Raw genomic sequence first — 22478 nt, 5'->3', positions numbered from 1 at the left:
CTATTAATTCCAGATGTCCTTCAATGGACGTTTTTCAGGATCTAATAGAACAAGATCTGTGGAAATTGTCTAAACATAAGAATAAAAATGAGTTGACTAATTTTAGTCTTCAGGACAATAAGGTTTTGAAACAACTTTTGGATAATTCAAATATTACTATACGCCAAGCGGACAAAGGTGGGGCCGTGGTAATATTGAATACAACTGATTATATCTCTGAGGCTGTACGTCAGCTCTCAGATTCAGAAACTTATCTAAAATTGGCAAATAACCCCATTAAACGCTTCCAAACTGAACTTGCAGATCTGATTAAATTTGGAGTGTCACTGGGAGTGGTTAATTCTAAAGATGTACCTTTTTTGATCCGTAAATTTCCCATCACTCCAATATTTCACCATTTACCAAAGATCCACAAATCCATGAGTAAACCCCAAGGCAGACCAATAGTCTCTAGCATTGGTTCTTTAAATGAAGGTCTTTCAATTTGGATTGACAAATGCTTTCAGCCTATTGTGAGAAATCTAAAATCTTACCTGAAAGATACTGGTCATTTGTTATCAATCCTTGGAGGCATAACCTGGCGTAATGATTACACATGGGTTACCATGGATGTCCAATCACTATATTCGTCAATTCCACATTCTAAAGGCTTAGAATGTATCAGCCACATGCTTAATAATTCGGAATTATATTCTCAAGACTGTATATTTTTTTTTGAATTTGGCTTTGGAATTTCTTATTTCACATAATTATTTCTATTTTGACGGATCTTATTACCTCCAGAGACGTGGTGCAGCAATGGGTGCTGCTTTCTCACCTTCCTATGCGAATCTCTACATGGGTTGGTGGGAAAAAATCCACGTCTTTGGGGAGAATAACTCTTTTAGCGACTGCATTGTTTGGTACGGCCGCTATATAGATGATCTAATATTTATTTGGCGTGGATCTTCTATTGAGCTTAAAATGTTTTTGGATTATTTGAACACCAACTCTTTTAATTTGACATTCACTTTGAACAAAAATCCCACAAATATTGAATTTTTGGACACCATGCTAATTGGTTCTTCTGATACAGGAAAAATTGAATCGAAAGTTTATATTAAACCTACAGCAGGGAATACTATCCTGAGGGCAGATAGTTGTCACCCTCACCATACTAAGAAAAGTATTCCATTTAGCCAATTTCTGCGTTTCAGACGAAATTGTTCATCTTTGGAATTTTATGATGAACAATCTGTTACTCTGAAAATAAACTTATAGATAGAGGATATTCCCCAGACTTGGTAGAATTAGCCTATCAACGGGCTAGGATAAGGGAGAGACATAATCTCCTATATAAAAACAAAGAAAGAATGTCTAATGATAAAAATAATTCACTAGCCAATCACAATGATAAAACTGTGATTTATTTCAGCACACAATACAGCAGGGAATTTAATGATATTTGCAAAATTGTACGTAAACATATTCCAGTTCTGTATAATGATCCTACTATGAAAAAAATATTACAAGAAAGTGAACTAAAAACAATCTCAAGACGATCCCCTACTTTAGGAACTAAACTTTCGCCGAGTATGGTTTCCAGTCGAGGTTTATCAGCACCTGACACCTGGCTGGCAACAAAGGGCACCTATAAATGTGGAAAATTTCCTTGTAAAACATGTTCTGTTATTTCAATCAGTACTGATTTTAAATCAAATATTACAGGAAAAATATATAATAATCGTACATATAATAATTGTTGCAGCAGTAGAGTTGTATACTTACTAGAATGTAAATGCTGTCTAAAACAATATGTTGGACGCACAATTCGCCCCCTGAAAGATAGAATTAGAGAACATCTACTTGCAATAGAAAAAGGTGATATCAAATCCCCTATTGGCAAACATTTTAAATCCTGTAGTAAACTTGGCATTCAGGACTTAGGGGTTAAAATAATTGAAAAAGTATTTACCCCCATAAGGGGAGGTGATCCACTTATGTCTCTGAATAATCGTGAAGCTTTTTGGATTCTAACTTTACACACACGTAATCCGGATGGGTTAAATACCAGATTTGATATTTCACATTTTACTTGAAGTAACTAAATGGTTAATCATAATGTTTCAACTATTTGTTTAATTTGTGAAAATTTTGTATATTGTATCCTTTTGGTTTTAACAATGATTGATTTGTATTTTGATACACTATGACAGGCAATTTTTTAAACATTGGCAATTTAAATAACTTTGTAATTAAATACCTATTTTTGACCATTGGAGGTCACTATAGGGATTAGCTATTTAAACTGTTACTCTTGCTATCCTTTTCTATGCTTATGATTAAGGGCAGCTGAGCCCGAAACGCGTCAAGCAACGTGTGTTTTAAACATGGTCGAATAAAGATGATGCTTTTTAACTGACAAACCGGTGTGCGGAATCAACCTTTTCTTATCCCTACTTGCATACGGCGTGGGACGCCGAAGTTCCTGCACCTGGACCTGACAAGCACTCTTGCCGGCTTTTGAAATTTACAGCATCTGCGGTGAGTCGGAGCGGTTACTTTATATTTTGTCCGTTTGTTGTTGGTTGTAGCAGGCAAATTATCAGCAAGTTTGTGGTTTTAATTTTTGAAATAGTAAAATGGTGGGAATATCTTGACTTGACTGTGCAATGTAGAGCCAAATTGAAACCACTTTTGCTTAGATAGGCAGTGCCCTAGTGCTTTTTCTGCTCTGTACAGATCATGTGTCAGTACTTTTACTTATATTTCCTTTATTCTGTACAGATGCACATATAAGAATCAGATGCATTGTATTATGTGTTGTCAGCATTGCCTCTTCCTTTTCTTTTCTTTATTATTTATTGTTTTATTGGTTTTTATCATAACAAGTATGGGTTCAATAAAATTACAGCAAATAATGCTAGCGTAGTGAGTAGTGATGTCCGTGTCAGGATTTCCCGACCCTAAAGCTGGCCATAGATGTAACGATTTTTAAAAGATCTCTTCGTTATCGTGAGACCACGATTATCTCGAAACAAACGTTTAAATGTAAGATTTGTCCATCAACTAAAAAGAACATTTCAAGCGATATTGCCAGGGTAGCTGCCTGCTTGGCCCTGCAAACATAGATAGATTGCACTGGCCCATCAATTTTCCGACAGATGTCGGACGAAAAATCATAAGATGCGCGATCGTTCGATTCCCACTAACTTCATGATAATTTGACGGATTGGTCCGATTACGCTGAAATTGATTGTTCACCAATGAAAGATCTTTGCGTCTATGGGGACCGCCCTCCATGAGCCAGCGACTGCCCGCATACAACTTCCAGGTTGCTTTTATAGACCCGCCCCGACCTATGATGTCACAAAAGGGGCGGAGTGATCAGGTGCAGCATCTATAAAAGACGAAGTCGGAAGCCGGCATTTGACGGTGCAAAGAAGAGTGCGGGTCCCGTGGGTATAGGTTCCGCCTGCACATCACTAATTAATAGATAACTCTATACATTTTTTTTTGTTTGTATCGTCACATGGTATCGAGTCACTCTCCGTGACTTCATGAGTTATCTTGTATCTGTTCATTTATCATACTGTGGGGAGAGGGGGTGGGCTATAGGGAGAGGGGGGAAAGGGAGGGGAAGGTTTTCAAGGAAATATGTGTTTCATTCTGCCTTGCGTCTGTCAGGAGGTTTGGTTTCTGCCTCATTTTCTATGTATTACCTTACATATCCCTAATAAATGCTAAATAATTAAAAAATCATGTAGCTCTCTTGAATTTATTCAGAAAATTCATTTAAAGGCAAACTAACCCTTTAATAATATCAAGTTGTTTTGGAACAGCGCCTTCTAGTACGTTTTCCACACTAGAATTACAGAACTGAAGGCTTTTTTTGCCCTTTGGCACTTTCATTTTTATGGGTGCTCATTTTGATTGTCACCCAACAGCTTAGTGAGTGATAACCGCTCATTAGAAATGATCTTGGAAACAGAATTTGTTTCACTGCTTCAGTTTCCACTTTCTGGGATGTGAAGTTCTTTTGAATCATACTGAATCAAACTGCTTATGTTCCAACTTCTCTCATTTTCATGGAGAGGGAAGTGTACATGGTACTTTAATAATAGGGCACAATCCTGGGATAATGATGTGGGTGTTTTGCTGCATTAGAGCTTGAATAATGAGATACATACAGTATGAATATTTCTGTTTAGCAGAATACATTTGGAATAAATGTTATTCAATAAACATGTTAAAGGTTGTTAAGTGATCATAGGTTAGTATAGCAGAGCGATGTACTAGACCTAAAATTGTCATTAGTGTTTAACACTTAGGGGCCGATTCACTAAGGGTCGAATATCGAGGGTTAATTAACCCTCGATATTCGACTAGGAACTAAAATCCTTCGACTTCTAATATCGAAGTCAAAGGATTTAGCGCAAATCCTACGATCGAACGATCGAAGGATTATTCCTTCGATCGAACGATTAAATCCTTCGAATTGAACGATTCGAAGGATTTTAATACAACGATCGAAGGAATATCCTTCGATCAAAAAAACTTAGGCAAGCCTATGGGGACCTTCCCCATAGGCTAACATTGACTTCGGTAGCTTTTAGCTGCCGAAGTAGGGGGTCGAAGTTTTTTTAAAGAGACAGTACTTCGACTATCGAATGGTCGAATAGTCGAACGATTTTTAGTTCGAATCGTTCGATTCGTAGTCGTAGTCGAAGGTCGAAGTAGCCCATTCGATGGTCGAAGTAGCCCAAAAAACACTTCGAAATTCGAAGTTTTTTTAATTCGAATCCTTCACTCGAGCTTCATGAATCGGCCCCTTAGTCTCTTAGTTATTAGAAACAAATAATCTGTTTGGGTAATATACATCAGCTTATACGCAGAGTGTAATAGGTTACCATACAGGTATAGGATCCATTATCCAGAAACCTGTTATCCAGAAGCTTTGAATTACGGGAAGGCAGTCTCCATTTTAAACAAATAATCAGCATTTTTAAAAATTATTTCCTTTTTCCCCTGTAACAATCATTTGGTAAATAACCCCCTTAATGTTACATCATTATCATAATTATTATATATAATAATTATCATTATTAACTGGGCAACCATGAGAATACTGTTCCCCCAAGCAAGCCCAAAATTTACTATAATTTATTATATGAACCTTTATTTTTATAGTGCCTTTTTAAAGTTTATTAATGTTACATCGTTATCATAATGTTATGCTTTTTTAGTCGATGTAGGGGCAGATTTACCAAAATGTGAGTTTAGAGCTTAATACATAAAAACTCACCAATGTTTTATTCATTCCTATGGGATTTTTAGAAGAATATTTATCAATGGGTGAAAGTGAGATCCCCAGGCTGCCATCCATGCCCAGACAGTCGGGCAGTATGGGCAAACCAAACTGAGCATGTATTGCCAGCTTGTTAGAATATCTGTATTCCATAACATTAAGTAAGGCGGCAATACTATGTATTTCCTAAAAGAAAAAAATACCATTATTAACTGGGCAACCATGAGAATACTGTTCCCCCAAGCAATCCCAAAATTTACTATAATTTATTATATGAACCTTTATTTATATAGTGCCTTTTTAAAGTTAATTGTTTTTATCAAAACTACACTACTTTAAATAATGTTATATTATTCAGTATTAATAAATACTTCTATTGTAGTAGCAATATCCTAGCTAACTCCCTACGGTGAAAACCCCAAGTTTTGGATAAAAGACCAGATCTTGGTCAAATGGAAACATTTTGCATTTTATCCAAAAAAAAAAAAAAATATATATATATATATATATATATATATATATAAGTACTGTGGGATGACGGCACACCAAAAAAATCCAACAAGACAAATCTTAGAGAATAAATAGGAGGTTTATTGGACTGAACCAACGTTTCAGTTCCTCACAGGAACTTTCATCAGGGAGTGAAAAGCTTTGTGCACAGTGAGACGCTTAAATTCTGAATATGGCGCCAAAAATGGTTGCTGAGCAACCATTGTGTTAGTGTAAACAACCCAGTGATCGTGCCACCTGGAAGTGAATAAAAATAAAAACAAAGCCGCCTGTCACATAGTTAGGAGTTCTTACCTCATTAGCCGTGGCCTGGGCCCTTAACCCCGCAGTGATCGTGTACCAATGGCCAGACACAGTCCCCGTCCAGGGTCCTGTGCGCTGTGTGTGACTCCCGGCTTGCAGGCGCGGAAGGGGCGGAGCTTAGTACGTAGTGCGCATACTAGCGCATTCCTGCGATTGGAGGCCATTCCGCTCGGACTGACAGCCAGGAGCTGTAACCAACGCTGCTAAAGATAGCAACGGTGGCGCTCCCCTGCTGTATCTCCCAAAGCCCAGGCCCTGCAGCGTTATGAATGTATGGTCTGCGAGTTAACGCTGACCAATACACCCTGCTGTAATTAGCCTTGTTGGGTTTTGTTTGGCCAATGCTTGCCCACATTTGCGCCTCTCACACAACATTAAGGGATACTGGGTCAGTGTCAGCCATAGGTCGACCAAAGAAGGGGCACAGTGTATCGGGGGTACTGCCCGTGGGTTCCTACTGCCAGGCTAAATCATGGGTAGGGTGACAAGGAAACATGGACCTAACGGCATAGACTGTGAACAAAGAAAGATTTAAGACATAAGGGGGAAATAACACAATAGCAAGAGACAATGAATATCAAGTGGCAGAACAAAATAGGTTATAACAGTCCACAATCAAGGCAAACAGTCCAAAAGTGGGTAATCATAGGTATGTTCATATGAAACACCCCAGTGGAAGTATTTCGTTCAGACCTCGGGGGGATACAGTATCCAGCGTGTGTATCCACCTGGACTCCCTTCTTAGTAGGGCTTGTTCACGGTCGCCACCTCTTTCCAATGGAGGTTGATGGTCTATGGCCATACACCTAAACGTTGGGAGAGTATGTCCTTCCGCTAAAAAATGTTTAGCCACAGGTTGCAGGTGGCGACCGTGAACAAGCCCTACTAAGAAGGGAGTCCAGGTGGATACACACGCTGGATACTGTATCCCCCCGAGGTCTGAACGAAATACTTCCACTGGGGTGTTTCATATGAACATACCTATGATTACCCACTTTTGGACTGTTTGCCTTGATTGTGGACTGTTATAACCTATTTTGTTCTGCCACTTGATATTCATTGTCTCTTGCTATTGTGTTATTTCCCCCTTATGTCTTAAATCTTTCTTTGTTCACAGTCTATGCCGTTAGGTCCATGTTTCCTTGTCACCCTACCCATGATTTAGCCTGGCAGTAGGAACCCACGGGCAGTACCCCCGATACACTGTGCCCCTTCTTTGGTCGACCTATGGCTGACACTGACCCAGTATCCCTTAATGTTGTGTGAGAGGCGCAAATGTGGGCAAGCATTGGCCAAACAAAACCCAACAAGGCTAATTACAGCAGGGTGTATTGGTCAGCGTTAACTCGCAGACCATACATTCATAACGCTGCAGGGCCTGGGCTTTGGGAGATACAGCAGGGGAGCGCCACCGTTGCTATCTTTAGCAGCGTTGGTTACAGCTCCTGGCTGTCAGTCCGAGCGGAATGGCCTCCAATCGCAGGAATGCGCTAGTATGCGCACTACGTACTAAGCTCCGCCCCTTCCGCGCCTGCAAGCCGGGAGTCACACACAGCGCACAGGACCCTGGACGGGGACTGTGTCTGGCCATTGGTACACGATCACTGCGGGGTTAAGGGCCCAGGCCACGGCTAATGAGGTAAGAACTCCTAACTATGTGACAGGCGGCTTTGTTTTTATTTTTATTCACTTCCAGGTGGCACGATCACTGGGTTGTTTACACTAACACAATGGTTGCTCAGCAACCATTTTTGGCGCCATATTCAGAATTTAAGCGTCTCACTGTGCACAAAGCTTTTCACTCCCTGATGAAAGTTCCTGTGAGGAACTGAAACGTTGGTTCAGTCCAATAAACCTCCTATTTATTCTCTAAGATTTGTCTTGTTGGATTTTTTTTGGTGTGCCGTCATCCCACAGTACTTATTAAGTTTTTTCCAGACTGGCACCCAATTTTTTACTTTGGCTATAGGTGTGCGTTCCACATTTCTCTCCATATATATATATATATATATATATATATATATATATATATATATATATATTTATTTACTCTCTGTCATGAATTGTAGTGCATGGCTGCAGAAAAGTTGCTCCAATAAAGTACTTCAGACATTGCTGAAGGGTTAGAGATAACTGGGAAAAGACACTTCGAGGACTTTGTAATTTTGTCCCACTGTGTATGTTTATGTGTATTTATGTATAGTTTGCAATAAAATCTGACTAAACACTTTTGAAGTTCAGCAAAGGCAACTATGAAATGTTGCCATGAAATGATTTAAACCAGGAGTTTATAATATAGGTTTGGGACCCCAAATTGGGTCCTGTGTTGTTTATGATGGGTCCCTATGATCTAATTTAATACAGCTAAAAATCTTCCTACAGTACACACATGTTATCAAAATGAGGTAAACAATTGATTCTAAGACATTTATTGGGTAACAAAGATAAATCCCAGATTTACAATAGAACCATTTCTGTAAAATGGGCTTATGTTGTATGTTTGCCTTTCTGCAGGAGCCTTGTCTTGATGAAAGGAATAGAAAAGAGGATGTTGCCAGCTACATTTTAAAGGTAAAATAACATTTACATCTTTGCCTTTTCTAAAATGAGGGCCAGATTGATGGCCCTGTCTGCGCTATTGTATGCATAATTCATTTAACATATCCTTTCCAACTTCTGAAGAATGTGTCAACAGACACAACTATATGTGACACGATTTCCTGTGTATGTAGTCCCAGGTGAAAAGCGTATTTGTAAGACTATACATTTTGAAACAGCAGAGAAGAAGAATGGCTTCCTTCTCCAGTCTTCACTTCTGAAAGATCTTTTTGGATGAGTAAAGGAACTTGAGAATTAAGAAAACCAGTCTATTGGGTTTATTTAGAGGCAGGTTTATTAAGGCTCGAATTGAAAATTTTAATTTTAATTTTCAAATTTTGGTTATGGTCAAAAATCTCAAATTACTTTAAAAACTCGATTTCGACTATTCGCCAACTAAAACCTGCTGAGTTCATGTATAAGTCAATGGGAGAGGTCCAGTGACCATTTTTATGCTACTAGTAGCCATCCTGACATTCCATTCCTCCATTTTTTTCTGAGGGAAAAACTCGAATTTGAATCGAATTTGAATCGAATTTGAATCGAATTTGAATCGAATTTGAATCGAATTTGAATCAAATTTTCAGGTCACAAATAATTTGTCTGATTTTTAGCAATTCGATTTTTGTAATAAATAACCCCCCTTTCGAATTTCAAATAAAATCGAATTCAGTAGAGTTTAAAAAAAACTCACATGAATTCAAAATTAGATTTTTAATAATTGTGCCTCTAAATGTTTAAAAGATTTTCTAATAGACTTAGGGGTAGGGGCACACTGGGCGATTCAGGGAGATTTAATCGCCTCGTCTTTGCCTCGACCAATCTCCCCGAACGCCTTCCCTCTGTCTTGCGCCGGCTAAAATGAAAAATCGCCTGCACTAAATTCACTTCAGACGACTTTGGAAAACGAAGTGCCGCGTGTGCTTTAGCGCAGGCGATTTTTCATTTTAGCCGGCGCAAGACAGAGGGAAGGCATTCGGGGAGATTGGTCGCGGCAAAGACGAGGCGATTCGTCACCAGGCGACTAAATCTCCCTGAATCACCCAGTGTGCCCCTACCCTTAGGTATGAACGATCTGTTATCTGGAAAACCCCAGGTCCCGAGCACTCTGGATAACAGGTCCCATACCACAATCAACTGAAAACAAGACCAGAAATTAGTTTTTCTGCCCCATGAGAACCCTATAATACTATCTACAGAGAGGCATTGTTATTTTTAACTCTATTACCATAGTGTGCATAATAATCTGCAGGATTAGTTTGCTAGAGTTTCAAAGTGAAATCTGGAGACACAGGGAAAAGTGGGTACGTTGCATTGACGAAAAAAACAACAATTGTATAGCCATGCCCAATGTATCACCACTCCCTGTTGAAACCTCTCCCACTGAAGGTCATAGCCACGTATTTTTTCTCTTATCTTAAAATGTCCATTTGTGGCCTGTTCCTGGGAACGAGGTTTATTGGAAACATTAATATAAGAGGCTGCAAGGGCTGGTGTCAAGAGGACTAAAAGACAAGGAAAGCTGGTGTCACTGGAGGGTGCCAAACTGTTGTGCAGTTGCTAATTGCTTAGCTAGTTTTCTGCTGGGCTAGTGTACTTTTTAAAGCAGAGGAGCAGTGGGTAAGAGTTATGTTAAAGGGGTTGTTCACCTTTGATATAACTTTTAGTTTGAGGTAGAGAGGGATATTCTGAGACAATTTGCAATTGGTTTTCATTTTTTATTATTTAAGGTTTTTCAGTTATTTAGCTTTTTATTCTGCATCTCTTCAATTTGCATCATAAGCAATCTGGTAACTAGGGACCTACTTATCCTAGCAACCATGCATTGATTTGAATAAGAGACTGAAATATGAATAGGAGTGGCCCAAATAGCAAGATGAGTAATAAAAAAGTAGCAATGACATTTGCAGCCTTACAGAGAATTTGCTTGTTAGAAGGGGTCAGCAACGCCCATTTGAAAGCTGCAAAGTCAGAGTCAGAAGAAAATAAAAATAAATAATAAACAAATAATAAAAAGAATTGAAAACTTGCTTAGAATTAGCCATTCTATAACATACTAAAAGTTAAATTAAAGGTGAACCACCCCTTTAAAACAGAACTAAAGCCTAACTAAAGATGTAGGCTAGAAATATTGTACATTATGTTTTGTGCTTCTGTACCAGCCCAAGGCAACCACGGACATTTAGCAGTAAAGATATGTGTCTCCAAAGATGCCCCAGTAGCTCCCCATCTTCTTTTCTGCTGATTCACTGCACATGCTCTGACTGTGCTGCTGTCACTTACTGAGCTTAGGGACCCACTCACAATTTACAGTACACATAGAATAGAAATGTCACAATATAAGGCTGATTAGTAATTAATACAGATAATTACTACATTTGCAATGACCCCTTAGCTTAGCTTCTCAACAGCTGCTCAGAGCCCACTGAGCATGTGAGTGTCACAGACACTTTCCAAGATGGTGACCCCCTGTGACAAGTTTGAAGTCCTGGATCATTGCTGCAATTAGGAAGCTGAAACTTTAGGCTGGTGCAATAAGTTCAGTATATAAAACATGCCATTTTAACCCTATTAATTTGTAGGGTTTAGTTCTCCTTTAAGTGATAGTATCACTATGATGAAAGAGGTTCTTAGTATTATATGTTAACTATGTATAAATATGTAAGGGGACCATAATAATTTTGCCTTTTTAACCAGCAGATCCTTTCAGATGATAAGAGGTTATCCTTTGAGAATAGAAAAACATCACACTTTTTTTTGGAAAAGCTATAAATGCTCTAGTTAAAGGGATAGTGACACTTCTCTAAATCGCTGGTGGGGTGGCACTCAAAGCGCTTCATTTTCCAAAGTCACCTCACGAGGAAACTTCGGGTGACTTTGGAAGACGAAACACTCCGAGTGCCATCCCACCGGCGATTTAGATTCTAGCCAGCGGGAAGGCAGTTCGGGGGGATTAGTCCACATGTGTCTCTGCCCTTAAAAGCACCATGTGAAAAAAAACCCCCAAACCTGAGCAGTGCGGGAGAGGAGATTTTCAGACAAAGGATGCTTTTATTTTTTGCAGGAGTGGGTGTGAGCTAAGAGGGACTGAAAGCAGTAGTACTCGCCCCCTGCAGGACGTAATATCCTTCTCCATATGAGGAAGTGGAGTGCTTATATAAAAGAATATATTTTACTAAGTTGTGGTTTTACAGAAGTAATTGTGTGATTAATAGTTATTATTGCCATCAAAGTAGAGAGCTAAGCAAAAAACTAGAAGTATCACTACCACCTAAAGCAATGAATCTGTTCTTAGAACTAGGTTGTGTACATGTTATATTTTAATATGATGATAACTGTATTTTGAGCATTTGTGTCTCTTATTTTGCTTCAGGCTAGTCTTTCCATATGGGGATGGGGAAGTCTTGGCGTTGTGCTGTTCCTGATCAAGTTTGGACCTTTTGCTATATTCTACTTTGCCTTTTACATACTATGCTTTGTTGGAGGGTAAGGACAGAAATTTGTAATTACTTGTATTAGTTTGTTGCAAAAATTCCTGCAGATCTGAACTAGTAATGTGCAGGCCGACCTGAAGCCCTTGGGACCCGCGGGTCAGACTTGCGCACAAAGTTTGTGGGCGGGTGTGGACTGAACTTTAGCCTACGCCCACCCTGCCTGTTACCTTCTAGTGCCCCAATTCCACTTGCACGTGTTCCTTTTCATATACTTGCAACGGTGTGGTTATAAATAGGAGCACGCTGCAGGTTAGGGTCAGTTAGGTAAAGTTTTTATAGACCCACACGTCACTTATCTGAACCTACTGCTAGAAAAGGACTGATTTCTGTGACACTTCCACCAGAATTTTTGTCCTGTAAGTGACCACACAGCCATGGGTGACATTTTGAGCGTATTCATAAACCTCGATTCTAATAGCATGCTATGATGTACCAAATATGAGATAATCAGAATGGAAGATCAATCAGTTAGTATTCCCTTCAGCATTCTGTGAACAAGCAGAATAAGAACTTAAAGGAGAAAAGGTTGAAATTAAAGGGGAACTATTGTGAAAATGAAAATGTAATATTCGCTTCAGCATACTGAAATAAGATACATTCTAAATACAATCAATTAAAAATAGGGATGCACCGAATCCAGAATTCTGACACCCAACTGCTGCATGAAGACAGAATGAAGAGTAACAGATGCATTCTAGCTTGCATGATTGTGGATTACTATTGGCAATAAACTGCATCGGTAGCTTTCCTTCTCCTTTAAAAACTATACAAAAACTGTGAAAACCAAAAAGAATTTTTCTCCTATACCCTTCTTTACAGTACTAAATGTTATTATAAAGTTGACGGTCCAATTGCATCCAGTTTTTGCCCTTATTTGTGGCAGTAGATGTGTTTCTTTTCAGTGGCAGTTAACCACTAACTTTTTTCATGTCATGTAATCATTTAAAATTAATTCAGCCCTGATTTCCATGCTTCAACATTATTTTTTGGCAATAAAAGTTTCTATGCGGCACATCTGGCAGGCATAAGATATTGCAGTGTTTAAATCGACTTTCTTCCTGTCAGAGGCACAGCACGTATTATTGGTTGGTAGTTGACAGAGATCAAAATCTATTAAGAATCATCTTTTATTTAGGCATAATGATTTTATTTCTTTCACAGGGGTTTTGTAGTGACTATCCTTTTTGGCAAAACAAGTTCAGAACGACACTTAGAAAGGTGTGAGCACTCTTTTCTACCATCAACATCTACTGGCATTCCCAAGGTAAACACTGGGAAATTATATGTGAAAATGTGCACAATTTTGACCCATACTTCCGTGTTATGGGTTTTGTTTAAAGGTCATAAACAGGTTTTTATGTTACCTTGTAGTCATTTAAAGGCAAAGTGTCCAATTTTGCCCATACTGATTGCAGGGAAAGAATACCCCCATTTTGACATGAGCTCATTGAGTTGGGCTTATGTAGTAAAGGTGCATAAACATTATCTGTACTTCCAGTAATAAATATAAATGTATTTTATTTTAACCCAACATACCTTATTCCACAGATTGTAATCAAGTAATGATATTTCTTTTTTTGGTTTATATGTTATGAATGCTTAAACAATATTGTGTTAAAGGAACAGTAACACTAAAACATCTAATTGTTTTAAAGTAATGAAAATAGCATATACGGTTGTCCTGCACTGGTAAAACGGATGTGTTTGCTTCAGAAACACTACTATAGTTTATATAAACAAGCTGCTGTGTAGCAATGGTGGAATTTGAAAAAAAAGCTATATGGCACAGGTTAAATAATGGATAACAGATAACACCATTATGTTCTACAGAGTTTATCTGCTGTGTAACCTAAGCCTTTTCCTTTGAATGGCTGCCCCCATAGCTACACAGCATCTTATTTATATAAACAATAGAAGTGTTTCTGCAGCAAACACCTCAGTTTTACTAGTGCAGGGCATTATATTTGTATTACTTTAAAACACTAATTTTTTGATGTTACTGTTTCTTTAATTAAAACTGGATTTCTATATAGGTATATGCTAATTTGTTAAATTTGTTTGAAGGGATGCAAACAAATGTAATAAAAATGTTTGTGTATAGAAGTGTGTGCGTGACTGTCATTCCATAGCTCGGTCAAAAATAACACAAGCGACATTACAGTCATACACCTGACATATTGCTGCAATGTCACTTCCCACAACTGGCAGTCCTGCACCTGTTTAGTTAAAGACCCAGTACTTGTACAGTACTGTTATATTTTTTTGGTTCCTTCCTTCTGCCATGTTCTGGGAAAGGGACCATGCTCAGTGCACAGGTGTGTGTGTGGTGTATGCTGCTGCCAGGGTGTGGATAAGGAGGGCTCTGTATCCCATCTATATAAATGGAGTCTTACGAAATCTACTGTTAGCATTAGATACACATATCCAGGTAAGTCTGGAGTGTGAAGGAGTTCTTCAGTAGCCTCTCAAGTCTATAATTAAGTATCTGCAAATATATGAATTTTCCCCCCTGAGCTATAACCGTGCTATAACCCTAAAATCAGGGGCCACTGTTCTGCTACACGTGTCCTACGCTATAACTTTTTAAATAAATAAACCTTTGTAATTTGTTTTTGAGGAACATACTTTATTTTCACTAAAATACGTTACAGTCTTCCATATATGTAAGAAGCATAAAATGTCAGGGTTTAATAAAATATGTTATAAAGTACAACGCTGTCAGATTAATCCGAGTCTCGTGTACAGTTTGTAAGTATGTTCATGTGCTAGGTATTAGATTTAGTCCCCAAAGCATTCAAATAAAGGCACCAGAAAAACATGCTGAGATCTGCATAAAATTTCAATAGGTTATTTTTTGTGTCTTTGTCTCTATTCACCTCACTGATCATTTAATTTTCTGCCTTAAAGGGCTTGTTCACCTTCCAAAACTTTTTTTCAGTTCAGTTGTTTTCAGATTGTTCACCTGTTAACCTGTTTTTTTCAATTGCTCTCCATTTTACCAAGTTTAAAGTATAATGTTCCTGTCTCTGGTGTTTCAGTCTGGCAGTTCTGTAATCCAGGTAGTTAATTGATTTTTCTGCAGCATCTGTGGAATATTAGCAACTATTGTCTCAATTCTAACAGCTGTCTTTAAAAGACCAGTAACAAAAAAAAAATTTTTACAAAAATTTGTTTGTACTTAACGAAAAAAAAACTCCAAGACACTTTTAACTTTAAATTCGCAAAGTCTTTATTAAAGGGATACTGTCATGGGAAAAAACATTTTTTTCAAAATTAATCAGTTAACTGCAGAATTTTGCTCTGAAATCCATTTCTCAAAAGAGCAAACAGATTTTTTTATATTCAATTTTGAAATCTGACATTGGGCTAGACATATTGTCAATTTCCCAGCTGCCCCAAGTCATGTGACTTGTGCTCTGATAAACTTCAATCACTCTTTACTGCTGTACTGCAAGTTGGAGTGATATCCCCCTCCCTTCTCCTCCCCCATCAGCCAAACAAAAGAACAATGAGAAGGTAACGAGATAACAGCTGCCTGGTAGATCTGAGAACAACACTCAATAGTAAAAACCCATGTCCCACTGAGACACACATTCATTTACATTGAGAAGGAAAAACAGCAGCCTGCCAGAAAGCATTTCTCTCCTAAAGTGCAGGCACAAGTCACATGACCAGGGGCAGCTGGGAAATTGACAGAATGTCTAGCCCCATGTCAGATTTCAAAATTGAATATAAAAAAATCTGTTTGCTCTTTTGAGAAATGGATTTCAGTGCAGCATTCTGCTGGAGTAGCACTATTAACTGATGCGTTTTGGAAAAAAAACGTTTTCCGATGACACGATCCCTTTAAGAAATAACTTACCGATTCTCCGCTTCCGCTCCTCTTCGGGAAACAGAGACAGGGCGACGATCCATTGTGCGGCGCTCGAGAAATCGAGTGCCGCGCGATGGATCGTCACCCTGTAGCCGTTTCTGAAGAGGAGAATCTGTAAGTTATTTCTTAATAAAGACTTTGCAGGGGGTGGGTTAGGGTTGGGTGCAGGTTGAGGGAGACTCGACCCCACATCACTATAAAGAAGTTGAAAAATTAAACTTCTATATTAGAAAAGCGGGCACAAAAGATAATAGAAAGTAATTGAAAAAGGTCTTATTTCTGGTGATGTATCTGAAAACCACTGAAATGAAAAGTCTACCATTCTGCTTCCTTACTCACCTTATAGCAAACTCCTCCTTCACTTTGGATAGCAAGCCCACCATTTTCCTCACTCTGCATTCCTTGTTCACTCCTACACCAACTTCCATTCATTTATTTAATAGCAATTGTCTTGTTTTCATTTCTGTTAATTTGCTGAAAACTGCTGAGCGTTAGGTCGCCTAAGGTTCTCCTTTTTACTGCAGACAATGCTCTTCAATTACTCTAGACAGCTATTTTTTTTCCAAGAACAGTGCAGAAATAGCCGTCAGATTTATAGTCTAGTCTTTTTTTTGGACACAAGCAGTGTTTACATCAGAATTGGCAAATAATGATCTGACACATTTTGAAAGATTTAATGAGCCCTTTCAGAACATGATGAAGAGTTGGGAAATTCTCCCAGATCAGCTAAAGAAAGACACTGGATAATTTGTTTAGAAATAACTTGATGAACTTGACTGCATTTTTTTATTTTCTATAGATGTTTAAAGGCAGACTGGCATGTTTAGCTTTCCCTATTTACATTTTAATTGTCTGTTGTGAGCTCTCCATAAAAGGACCATTGTTGGTTTAGTCCAGAGTGGCCTGTGTATGGGGAGAAAGCAGCAGCCTCCCTAATTGATAGGGGATCAAGGCTTAGTCAGATATCAAGTGGAATTACTGAGAAATCCCATGGGTTGAGGACCAACATGGGCAGTGAATACATTCCACTCATTTGGCGACTAGCTTCAAATCGTTGTTAAAATAGTCCTGCTTTATTTCTAAAACAATTCTGAAATATTTTGTGTTGCCGCTGTATTTGGAAGTTGCATGATATCTAATGAGTAAGAGTTTTTTTTCCAATAGTCTCTGTTCAAGATCATATAAAATCTTTGTTTAAAATGTCATTCCTATTTGTGTTGGCTTAAAACAACTAAGGGCAGATTTATCAAGGGTTGAATTGAAAATTCAAATTTTCAAGGTATTTTATGGTCAAAACTGTCAAATTCGACTAGGGAGTTATTCAAATTCAAATCGAGTTTTTAAAAAAATTAGATTTTTGAGATGTATCATACTCTGGCCCTTTAAGAACCCGAATTAGACTATTCGCCACCTAAAATCTGCCGAATTGCTGTTTAAGTCGATGGGAGAGGTCCAATTTGGAGTTGTTTGCAGCCTTCCTGGCATTCTAGTTCTTTTCGGAGAAAAAACTCAAATCAAGTTTTTAAAATTCGAATCGAATTTAATTTGATTTAGAGTTTTCGGGTCGATTGTATTCACGCGAAATAGATTTTTTTTAAGATAATTTCGATTAGTTGAATTTACGAATTTATGGGAGTTTAGGTTGCTGTATATATCTAAAGACCTCAGTCAAGCAGCACTTTCAGTGGATTTTAGTCAAGTGTTTCTCATACGTTAAACAGGAAAAGATGTCCAAAACATTCACCTCTTTCAGGAGAAGAACTGGCTCAATATAATGTTTCTCTTAACTTCTAGAGAAATCCTTGGTAAAAGTTCTGTTTTACTGCATAGTTCTATTTGGATCAGTTTATCACTCTGCCCTTCATGTTTTGACAGTGTTTGGAAGAAATTAAACTTGAACCTAGAACCATCAAGATTGACAGAAGAATAACAGGTGCCAGTATGATTGATGAGCCCCTGCAGCAGGTACATTTCTAACCATAGGATCTCAATGCATTATTAACTGTACAGTAGGTATGGGATGTGGGCATTTTGTAAATGGCGCAGACTTAAATAAAATAAATAAATAAATAAAGGATCTTTTATATGGGATGTTTGGAGTCAGAGTTATCCAAGCTTTTGTCTCATCCACCACCTGGTTATAAATATAGTATGTGCATTTTGTAGCTGCTTGAGTTAGTACAGATATGGAACCTGTTATCTAGAATGCTTGGGATCTTGGGTTTTCCCAATAATGGATCTTTCCGTAATTTGGATCTTCATACCTTAAGTCTAGTAGAAAATCATGTAAACATTAAATAAACCCAATAGGTTGGTTTTGCCTCCAATAAGCATTAATTATATCTTAGTTTGAATCAAATACAAGGTACTGTTTTATTATTATAGAGAAAAAGGAAATCATCTTTAAAAATTTTAATAATTTGGATAAAATGGAGTCTATGGGAGACAGCCTTCCCATGATTTGGAGGTTTCTGGATAACGGGTTCCGGATAACGGATCCCACGCCTGTATAAGTTAAATTGCCTTGGTTTTGTAAAATAAATTGTAATGATTTTTGATAAGCATTGCATTACATGAATGTATGTTGACTTTGAGCTATGTAAGTTAGGGGTTAGATTAAGGCAAAAACTGTTACATACTTTCACCACTTTTTCAGTGGACTCAAGTTAAACAGTAAGTATACTACCCCACTGTGTGAGTTGTAAAGTAAAATAACCAGTGTTCCTTTTAGGGGATAAAATATTACACCATCTCTCTGTAGATTCAGACTGGCACATACACAGTGGAATGCAATTTTGGGGATATAGGGTATTGTTGTTGCACGCCTTCTGGAACACTATCCCAGTATAAAAAGGACTTTATGCCAATGTTCTCCTTTGCCCTTATTTGTTAGAGTGTATATAAGCACTTAAAATTATTGCTCAGTGGATCTTTTTTTTTCTTTTCTTCAGTTTGTACTTAGCTGGCAAACATTTTCTGTGTCCACAAATATTAAAAAATCACTTGTTACATCCGCAGCCACCCCACCTGTAGACATCGATACCTACCAGAATTGTGTGCGTTTCAATTTCACAACGATCTCTATTTCTTCAAATAGCTGCTACCTCTTACTTAGATTATTAGATCAATTATCACATTTCAATAATAAATATTAATTTATAAACTGGCTTTTTCATTATACATGGAGACCATTTATTTAACTGTTTACCTGTGCATCTGGCCTTAGAATGTGTTTCGGCAATCCTCTAAGATTGGAGATCACTAATATCCCTTTCAAGGCAATTTCTAGGTCCCCATTTTTCCCTTTGAGAGTCAAAGTTTCCAATTCATGAATACACATTGATTCAGTTTTTAAGAGCTGTTAATTTAGACACCTCTCAAACCCATAAGTATTTTTTCTATCCCTAAGGCTTTCAATCCTCATATACTACCCTCATGTTTCACCTTGGGATGAGTTTACTTATATCATTGACATACTCCCTACCTCTAATCTTCGAAAAGTTTTTCAACATATAGTGATGGACACATACAAATAAAGAACACATGCCCTCCACACTTTATTTAATTCTTTATATAAAGTTAATACTTAACAGTTAAATACATGCGTTTATGCAGAAGTAGTGGGTGCTAAGCAATAGTCTCCCTGTCTAATGAAAAAGCCATAATATATATAATATATATTATTGGAATGTGATAAGTAATGTAACAATAAATAAAAGTAGTGGCTATTTGTAGGATTAGAGATTGCTATGAAGTTGAAAAGCACGCAAATCTTGTTGGTAACAATGTCCACTGGTGGAGAAAAAAATTATTTCAGCTCAGGGGTGCTTCGCCAATGAGACAAGTTGAGGCTGTCGCCTCAGGCGGCAGCGGCCCACTAGGTACCAGGGGCAGCAAAAATGCTGCTCCTGGTACTTTAAGAGTGAATTTCCGGGGGAGTGGGGGCAGCAACAACTGCTGCTGCCTCAGGTGGTGGAGGGGCCAGGATCGCCCCTGTAGGAAGTAGCCTAGAAATGGGCTTACTATTACATGGTTTGAAGTCCGTGCTTTTTATTTTAGGTTATACAATTTTCATTGAGGGATTATGTCCAGTACTGGTATTACACACTAAGTGAGGATGAATCTTTTCTCCTTGAAATCAGGCAAACTCTCCAGAATGCGCTTGTACAGTTTTCTACTAGGTAAGCTAATTTTATTTAAAATTCTAAAGTGAACACAAATATCTCTTTCATAATCTGCATAATAATAATAAGTAGAACCTTTGGAAACTTATGCTATACTCATATATTTGTAAATGCTATGAATAATATGTGTTTATGCAGCTACAAATATGTTAAGTTTATTGGGCCTTTAACAAAGAATACTGATAAGATATATAATGTGATTAATGTGCTCAAATGTACAATGCATTTATATAACTCTGGCTTTATTATTATATTTACTTGGAACTATGTGCCAACACATTTCATGTATCCCTTTCTCTTCAAGGTCAAAAGAAATTGACTGGCAGCCTTATTTTACCACCCGTTTAGTTGATGACTTTGCCACTCATCTTCGAGTGTTCAGAAAAGCGCAACAAAAAATGGCAGAAAAGGAAGATCAAAAGAAAGGTACTGATTTGTGAGTGGGAAACGTTATTGGGCTTAGACTACCCTTAGTCATCTAAATTAGTATCACCAATAGACTGATAGTTATCTTTGCTAATTCCGTATTAGGATTAGAGAACTGTAACACATTAACCACTTGCATTACTTTGTGGTTGAATGTTGCTTACAATTTTGTAATCATGTGTTTTCCAGAATTTTTTGACAGGGATACCATTATCATGCTCCCACAGTCTATGTATAGAGCAGTGTATTCGGTAACACAAATCAGCAAATGAGCATGGACATTGTAGGAATGGAGATCAGAGTTTAGCACTTTAATTATTTGTCTTTCTGGATGGCAGTAAGCTGCAGTTGCTTAAAAATCCAGATTGCCTATCCTGGGGCCACATGGGTGTGTAGCTCTACTAGATCTGAGTGTCTTCATTGTAGACCACTAGTGTAGGTGAGCTCATGTGGCATCATTGCTGATGTCATGGGAAGACAAACAAGAAAAACCCTCAGCTCTATCAGAGTGTTAAATACTCAGCAATTCCTAATAAAGAACTGAAGCTCACTCAATGTAAAAATTGACCTCGGTACAAAGCCCCAGGTCTGGCTCTAGAGGGGTCAGCCTTCTCAGCACATTTACTCAAACGATATGTAGATAGTTCGCACTCACCGATGAAGATGGGTGGACCGGGTACTGTTCCCCGAACCCATTGCGTTAGGGTGAGATGCAAGGAAATCCTAAAATGAGCACGCACTCCATGGAATAAAATCGTATTTTATCCGACTTGGTGTGTCGCAGGAGTCCGTGTTCATTTTAGGATTTCCTGTCATGGGAAGACTCACAATGATTAGCTGAATTGCCAAGTACTTTGGGGCATTGAAATACCTACGCAATTGTTGTACAGCTGTCTCCAGCATTCCATTGTGGGGGTCATTGCTTATACTTGGATGACTGGCTGCAGCCATCGCTACAACACTGTAGGGCACTTAAAAGAAACTAAGACTATGAAGACAGGATATAAATTAGGTTGTGAACAATAGCCATATCCGCTAGTTAACCTGAGCACTCTAGTTGCTGAGCTATGCATATAAATGGCTTGGCACAGCCCATAAACACACAATGGATCAAATCAGTAATATTAAATAAAACCTTGAAAGCAAATACTACCGCTCTTATTCTACCTTGCTACACTTGCATAGGATCTGGGTGAGAACAAGTACCACAGGGGCAATGAAGGACATCAGAAACCCATGTTATTATATTTTGTGTCCCTTTCATATGCAAACCTATACTTGGAGAGGCTTTAAAGCAATAACTATTTCTTGTTTTTCTTTAATTGTATATACAGATAAAACTGAAGATTTTATAGATACTTTTTTCGAGGTTGAAGTTGAGATGGAAAAATGTGTCTGCCGTGACCTTGTCTGCACTTCATCCAAAGACGAGGAAGGTTGTTGAATATTTATTATAGAAAAAGTAGCTAAGCTTTAAGTGATAATATATAAATATATATATATTAATTCTCACAATCCTAACGTCTGTTTGCCAAGAGACTGTTGAATATAACAAAATATTGTAAAATGTGATGCATGACAAACATTTTAGGCTTTACACTTCTAAGAAACCATGAGAAACCAATTACCCATCATGTATGTAATTTAAAAATCTGTGAAAAAATAGAGAATGCAGATGAATTGATTAGGTTGATTCACAGGCTGTACCATGCTGCTGTTAACCTTTTAATGGTAGCATGCATTCCCACTTCTCATGGGATTCCACATTATAAAGTTAGCAGGCCCCTCTAGGGAGCCCCAAT

The 22478-nt window shown here is 38.0% G+C and overlaps 1 protein-coding gene across 3 annotated transcripts in view; it reads left to right on the top strand.

Annotated features, from left to right (window-relative positions):
* Nucleotides 1-22478, top strand: part of snx13.L (sorting nexin 13 L homeolog) — a 91110-nt gene that overhangs the window by 26327 nt on the left and 42305 nt on the right. For 2 of the 3 annotated variants that reach the window (XM_041565957.1, XM_018267380.2), the window contains exons 2-8: nt 8615-8671; nt 12072-12184; nt 13354-13456; nt 17942-18031; nt 20126-20247; nt 20555-20676; nt 22011-22112. In XM_041565957.1, coding sequence (XP_041421891.1) covers nt 8615-8671; nt 12072-12184; nt 13354-13456; nt 17942-18031; nt 20126-20247; nt 20555-20676; nt 22011-22112 — 709 coding nt within the window. Of the gene's footprint in view, nt 1-8614; nt 8672-12071; nt 12185-13353; nt 13457-17941; nt 18032-20125; nt 20248-20554; nt 20677-22010; nt 22113-22478 lie in introns of those variants that run through there. The other variant, XM_041565958.1, reaches the window with a different exon arrangement.

Source organism: Xenopus laevis, chromosome 6L (assembly GCF_017654675.1).
Source record: "Xenopus laevis strain J_2021 chromosome 6L, Xenopus_laevis_v10.1, whole genome shotgun sequence".
NCBI classification, from domain to species: domain Eukaryota; kingdom Metazoa; phylum Chordata; class Amphibia; order Anura; family Pipidae; genus Xenopus; species Xenopus laevis.
The sequence above is the reverse complement of the archived record's forward strand: the minus strand, read 5'-3'. Positions and strand labels throughout refer to the sequence as shown.